Source organism: Engystomops pustulosus, chromosome 6 (genome assembly GCF_040894005.1).
Source record: "Engystomops pustulosus chromosome 6, aEngPut4.maternal, whole genome shotgun sequence".
Lineage (NCBI taxonomy): Eukaryota > Metazoa > Chordata > Amphibia > Anura > Leptodactylidae > Engystomops > Engystomops pustulosus.
The window spans coordinates 145,522,975-145,529,834 of record NC_092416.1 but is presented as its reverse complement, the minus strand read 5'-3'; the positions used below and the strand labels follow the sequence as shown (position 1 = coordinate 145,529,834).

Here is a 6,860-nt window from a genome sequence, read left to right as displayed (position 1 = left end):
ATAAGGGGATTATTACTATGTGTAGGATGATGGAGGGTGGGGGGCGCCTGGAGACAATGTAGTGGGGCCACCCCTGCCCTGTGCTCCTGCCCGGGCTGTGTAATAATATGGAGCTGCCTGGAGGGGAGAACAAGAAGAAAAACACAGCCACAAAAAAAAGTGTTATTGTGAAGACAATGATGATTTTAATTCAGTATTGACACTCGCAGCATCTTGCTATAATAATGTGTAGGATCCAATCGAATCTGCTATTTTATGGCTGTAATGGAGAAGCCTCGTAAAGTGCTAACGCGTTTTATATTCTGCGGCATAAAGCAGCTCCACATCTCAGCTTTACTGCCTTTTATAGTTTCCTAAACACTTTACGGGGGAGGGGGGTGTAGCAGCACCTTTATCAATAATAGGGGGGATTGATCATTAAAATGTTAAATATGACCAGGCTCGTTTGTTATAAAATATGTTTAGTCTAAGAAACTCTATGATTTGATAACTTGTATTAAAATACCAATTACATTTATTGGATCCAGTAAAAAACGCGTCGCAATTAAATCGTGTACTTTTACAGTTTGCTAAAGCGACCCTGACATTTCCAAAGGCTAAAACTGCCTCGTTAAAAAATCCCAAATTAACGACTAAATGTCCCTCTCTTTAATTTTCTGCACTCCCCAAAAATCAATCTTTGGGGTGGGCTTAGGTATGTGATGGAGATGTCATTAGTGGAGGTAGTTAAAGATATTTAATCGGTGGGTTCTTGTGTCTCTCCCCCTCACCCCCTCTCCCAATCCTGCGCACGGTCCTGGTGTCCTGGTGGAGCGCTGGAAGCCAATAGGAGGAGGTTCTCCTAATAGATGCAAATGTTCGTGAAAAGACGCTGCAAAATATGAAACAAGTCATTTGCTGCGAAGTAAATCACAGAAACTGTTTATGAACTGGCAATCCCTTCCTGGAAATGTAAAGTGCTAGGATTTTTTTCTCTCTTTTTTTTTTTTGATTATGATAAAAAACAAGGGATGCAATCTCTTCCAGCCTTAGACTTTTGATTGTATCTTTCTTTTATATTCCTGGAAATCACAGACAACAACCAGCCAGGATCCTTTTTTGCTTCTTCTTCTTCTACTTCTTTTCTTTGTCTGTAAAAAAGAACCATTAAAATGAGCTCCTATTTTGTCAATTCTCTCTTCTCCAAATACAAAACAGGGGAGACTTTGCGCCCCAATTACTATGATTGTGGCTTTGCACAGGATCTAGGTGGCAGACCCACCGTTGTGTATGGACCCAGTGCTGGGGGCAGCTTTCAGCACCCTAGCCAAATTCAGGAATTTTACCATGGAACGTCCTCCTTGTCCTCACCCCCTTACCAGCAGAATCCTTGTGCTGTGACCTGTCATGGGGACCCCAGCAGCTTCTATGGATACGACCCTTTGCAGAGGCAGAGCCTGTTCAGCAGCCAGGACTCGGATCTAGTGCAATACACCGACTGCAAGTTGTCTTCAGCCGGCCTGGGGGAAGAGGCAGAGAGCTCTGAGCATAGTCCTTCACCCACACAACTCTTTCCATGGATGAGACCACAAGGTGAGCAATGGTGGGACACAACCATAAAGTGACCCTGTTTTATGGGGGGGAACTTGTGCACTTGTGAATTGCTTTTATTGGTTTGTTTTACTGCTGGACACTCCTTTGTAGCATGCTTAGCTTTCATCTAGGTGATATCTATACTGTATACTGCTTGTATTGTGTGTGAGTGTCCCTTATTCTTGCCCCTTTGTCTTCTCCAGCAGCCGCTGGACGCAGGAGAGGCAGACAGACCTACAGCCGCTACCAGACCCTGGAGCTGGAGAAGGAATTCCTCTTCAACCCCTACCTGACCCGCAAGCGGAGGATCGAGGTCTCTCATGCTCTGGGACTTACTGAAAGACAAGTCAAAATCTGGTTCCAGAACAGGAGGATGAAATGGAAAAAGGAGAACAACAAAGACAAGTTCCCCAGCAGCAAATGTGAGCAGGAGGAACTGGAGAAACAGAAAATGGAGAGGTCACAACAAGACAATGAGGAGGCACTGGATGGACAGAAGGGTGAGAAGAACTTGGACTAGGGTGGACATTTCCCGCAGGTCCTAGTTCTATGTTCCTGGAAAGAAGCAGGCGCTCTCCACTTGTCCCCTGTCCTGGAAAGACACTAGAGGGGGGCACTATGTTGCTGTAGCTGTAATCCCCCCTCATTAGCCCCATAAGACAAGGAGAAACTATTACCATCTTCCCAGCTTCTGGAGGAGGAAGCAACTGACTTTGTAGTGTTTGTGTATAACGCAATAGCTTTTGTGGATGATCATTTTGGGGGTTTTGATTTGTTTTGCTCTAGAAGTTTTTGTGTGCACTATTTCTCTATGTGGTTTACTGTATTTTCTTTACATATATACCTATACAAGAACAGACCAACAACATGAAACTGCCTAATTCAGCTGTAGACCCCCCACCCACAATGCTAGATCCCCCCTCTTGTTGTCCCTGGCACCCCGCATTCTCAGTGTGTGCCAGGATGTAGATAGCATGCGCCCAGTGAAAAGCCACTTGTGATTTTTAGGGTTACTGTGAACAGACTGTATACTGTATACGTGAATTCCTTTTATTGGGGGATGGGGGATCAGTCTCTATTTTATGGTTCTGCACACTTTGTCCTATTGTCTAAACATGGAAGCGGCGGAAGAAGGAGTTACAATAAAAGTTTACAAGAGGAATTGTGACAGCAGTGAGTTTTGATGCTTCACTTCCTCCACTTGGGGTGAAAAAAAGAGAAATAAAAAGTCTTCTGTGTTACTTCAGAGAGTCTGCAATCGATAAGGCCAATGAATAGGGCTGGGTACATGGGTAAGGGGCTTGGATCAATCTTGGATCATGCTATAACTGATCTGATCAACTGCATCAACCATGGATCCTGCATGAGATTCAGGTAACCTTTTTTTCATGCCTAAAGATCTATCTATCTATCTATCTATCTATCTATCTATCTATCTATCTATCTATCTATCTATCTTATATCACCATCTCTTCAGTTGGTCCCAGATCTATTACCTAAAGTAAAACCCATTTCTATCTATTGTATACCATCTATCTATCTATCTATCTATCTATCTATCTATCTATCTATCTATCTATCATCATCATCATCTCTTCAATTAGTGCCATATCTTTTATCTATCTATATCTCTTTTCTACCTATTGTCTATCTATCTATCTATCTATCTATCTATCTATCTATCTATCTATCTATCATCTATAATCATCTCCTAAGTTAGTGCCAGATCTATTAACTATACCTCATTTCTATCTATTGTCTGTCTATTATGTATCCATGAATTCCATCTATCATCTCTCTCACATCTACCTTTATATCATCTATATATCTGTCATCTATATTTCTAATAATCATCTATTTGATTATATCTATATGCATAATATAAGAGGGATGTTAAAGTACACGTCATTACAATATTATGGGGATAAAGGGTTGTAAACAAGTTAATTTCATTAAGATATTACTTGAGTTACTTTTCTGTGATAATCTGCATAGCTAGATGGATGTTAACTCTTGCTGTTACATTTATGGAGGTAATAGAATATAAAAAGTCGTGGTGTTAAACAGTAAAGTAATATAATGTAAGAACTTCTTTTGAAGGAGCTTAGAAAAAAAGTTTACATTGCCACGTGTACTATTATAGATGGCAGATATAGTAAAATAAGGATGAATTTTCCTTTTGCCCCCCCTTGGGGTGAATACACTGTGTAGCTTTGTAGGCCATTGAATGGGTTAAGGTATGTAATTACTCTGAAAGGACAAATTAGTAAAATTTTAATGTAATTATTTTTTGACAAGAAGTTTAGGAAGGGTCTCTAGTCTGTGTTTAGATCTGTAGGCTGGAGAAGCTTGTGGTGTAGATGTGCAGGGCTCAGTGCGCTGTGGCACGGGGAGGGTTAATGGGTGAGGGTAGAGGAGTGGTGAGGAGCACTGGGTCAGTACTGTCAGCACTTGGATGGTAAATTGGCTCAGAGACCGGCGATGATCGCAGCAATCAGATGCAATCCCAATCCCAATCCTCACTTCTCTTTGTGGTTTGGGGGCCAGGGCTGAGGCGCATTACGCAGGATCCATTAATAACTATGGCGCAGAATCAATAGAGGAATAAATAGTCTGGAGGAGTTTTTGGGTTGCAGATTATCTCTTATCACTTATCCATCCTCCGCTCCTGCACTTTCTATCATAGATCTTAGAGGGCATCAAATATTCATCATATTGTAGAAATCCAGTCTGATCTTTCCACATTATCCGAGCTGTGGGATGCAGGGCCGGGATTGGGCGTCGGGAAATCACGTGGTCCCGGAGTCACATGGTCAGGGAGGAAAAAGGGGTCCTATTTGGTGTAAATCTGGACTCTAATTCTGTAATATATCACGGTACCTCGTAAAACCGACACTAAAACGTCCCGGCCTACAAATCATCCGGCCGGATTATGAGCTCATTGTATTACGCCAATGCTTTATTCTCCAAATATCCGAGCGCAACTTCTGTCTTCCCCTCCGGAGTCTTCCCGGAGCAAACTTCATGCGCCTTCGCGTCCAGCGGCCAGCGGCCGGGCTATGGAGCGGGCAGCGGAGCCTTCCCCATGTACAGCACCGGGAGCAGCGGCGGCCCCGCCGTCTACCCCACCCCCGGCTACGGGCTGGACACTGCCCCCTACAACATGCACTGCGCCCCCTACGAGCAGAACCTCTCCCTGATGTGTCCCGGAGACTCCGCCAAGAACTGCCCCAAGAGTGAGCACAGGGACTCCGACCCCCACCACGAGGGCAACTTCCCCATCTACCCCTGGATGAGGAGCACAGGTAAGAGGGAGGGAGGGGGCTAATCCAACATCATCCACGTCTCATCTCTACCAGCATAGTGATCATACTCCTAACACCAGGACACTGCCAGAATAGTCATCATACTCCTAACACCAGGGCACTGCCAGCATAGTCCTCATACTCCTCACACTCCTAACACCAGGGCACTGGCAGAATAGTCCTCAAAATCCTCATACTCCTAACACCAGGGCACTGCCAGCATAGTCATCATACTCCTAACACCAGGACACTCAGCATAGTCCCCATACTCCTAACACCAGGGAACTATCAGCATAGTCCTCATCGTGCTCTGCCAAGGCAGGAGATTTACTGGAATTGAGGAAAGTTTACTAGCTACAGCATCAAATCACTGCTAAAGAGCCATGAAAATACATGGAGGAGGCGATACGCGAGGCAGGATAGCCTGGATTTACTGGGAGATGGCAGATCCTCAATGTGCAAGAAGTGGCTGACAAAAGGGAAATAGATTCCAGCAATTCATGAGATGCATCATAACGGGAGAAGCTGCCCGGGAACGTGTGTATTCTATAAAGGGTGGTTTATCTGATATCTATGTATCTATCTATAACTCATCTGTGTACATTATCTGCCTATAATGCTGTATCTATGTATCTGTCTGTCGGTCTATATAGTTAAACTCTTTACCCTTCATCTCTTTAATCTATCTATCTATTTCACTCTTAATCCTTCTTCTCTTTCTTTGTGTCTCTCTATTATTGATAACTATTTTATCTATTTATTTAGTTACTTATGTTGTTGTAACTATATATCTATCTCACTCACTCTTAATTCCTCATCTATTTCTCTCGCTTCTATCATTATCTATCTATCTATCTATCTATCTATCTATCTATCTATCTATCTATCTATCTATCTATCTATCTATCTATCTATCTATCTATCTATCTATCCATGCACCGATCTATACGTGTACTTCTGTATATGTCTATAAATGACAATTATTAGGTAACTTTTCCCCAGACCTCCAGCTCCAGCTGCTTCCCTTATGTTCTACCTTTCTTCTTTATTACATTCTAATGACCTGTTTTATTTTTATGAGTACCCAAACTAAAATATTGCCCACTTATATTGGTACTAGGAGTATCTTATCCAGCATTCATGTACATTGCACATACTGATAGGCAGCTATTATGTGAGGTCAGGAAATGCTTCGTTTTTCTGTAGATTACACAACTTTGATGTAGTTCAGGCAGAGATTATATTAGAGTTTAGTGTAATGATCATTTAGAACAGGAGCTATTCCCCCCATCTTCTAGAAATACTGACCAAATATTAATCCAGCAATTCGTCACAGTGGATGTAATCTGACCACAGACGCGTGTGCTACATCTAAACACATGTTGTATGGATGTGCCTTGTGATGTGGGGAGACAAGTCCTTGTGCTATAGTCAGGACTCCTTCCTATTCACTTCTATCTAAATGCTGTTTACAGAATTAAATGTCATCATCTTTACTAATGGTATATAGACCCCCAACTGGAGAACAGATCTGATTACTGCAGCCCCCCATAGATACAAGTTATACCAATACCTATCTATTTATTAATGATTCTCTCAGTATCCTGCACAGAACTGCCCCCCTATAGTCTCACCTAGCTGATGAATCCTGGACTATAGTGCCCCACAGGACTCCATTGCTGATCCCTATACAATTATCTATCTATGTGAAGAACTAATCCAGAACCAATGTGAAATTATGTGCCACCATGTAAATGGAGGGGAGCCATTAAAGCCCAATCTACAAGAATGCTAATATATGTGTGGGTGGCTTTTCATTACTGCTATACCCCCTAGACATGGATTCATTTTTTTTATATTACAGGCACAGACAGAAAGAGAGGTCGCCAAACCTACACCAGATACCAGACCCTGGAGCTGGAGAAGGAGTTTCACTACAATCGCTACCTGACCCGACGAAGACGCATAGAAATCGCTCATGCC

General features: G+C 42.7%; 2 protein-coding genes across 2 annotated transcripts in view; both read left to right on the top strand.

Moving 5' to 3' along the window:
* The first annotated feature begins 794 nt into the window (after positions 1 to 794).
* Positions 795 to 2,813, top strand: HOXB8 (homeobox B8). The gene is made up of 2 exons (XM_072111640.1): positions 795 to 1,572; positions 1,776 to 2,813. The coding sequence occupies exons 1-2, from the start codon at positions 1,152 to 1,154 to the stop codon at positions 2,090 to 2,092; spliced, it is 738 nt and encodes a 245-aa protein (XP_071967741.1). The 5' UTR covers positions 795 to 1,151; the 3' UTR covers positions 2,093 to 2,813.
* A 1,158-nt stretch (positions 2,814 to 3,971) lies between these two features.
* Positions 3,972 to 6,860, top strand: part of HOXB7 (homeobox B7) — a 3,586-nt gene continuing 697 nt past the window's right edge. Inside the window, exons 1-2 of the mRNA XM_072111641.1 lie at positions 3,972 to 4,877; positions 6,742 to 6,860. The exon at positions 6,742 to 6,860 is cut by the window's right edge and continues 697 nt beyond it. Coding sequence (XP_071967742.1) covers positions 4,505 to 4,877; positions 6,742 to 6,860 — 492 coding nt within the window. The 5' untranslated portion in view covers positions 3,972 to 4,504. The remainder of the gene's footprint in view (positions 4,878 to 6,741) is intronic.

What these genes read in the sequence shown, in the direction of transcription:
- HOXB8 (XM_072111640.1), top strand. Translation starts at nt 1,152, where the DNA reads ATGAGCTCCTATTTTGTCAATTCTCTCTTCTCCAAATACAAAACAGGG. An exon ending in TCCATGGATGAGACCACAAG is followed by an intron (nt 1,573 to 1,775) that starts GTGAGCAATGGT and finishes TGTCTTCTCCAG; the next exon opens with CAGCCGCTGGACGCAGGAGA.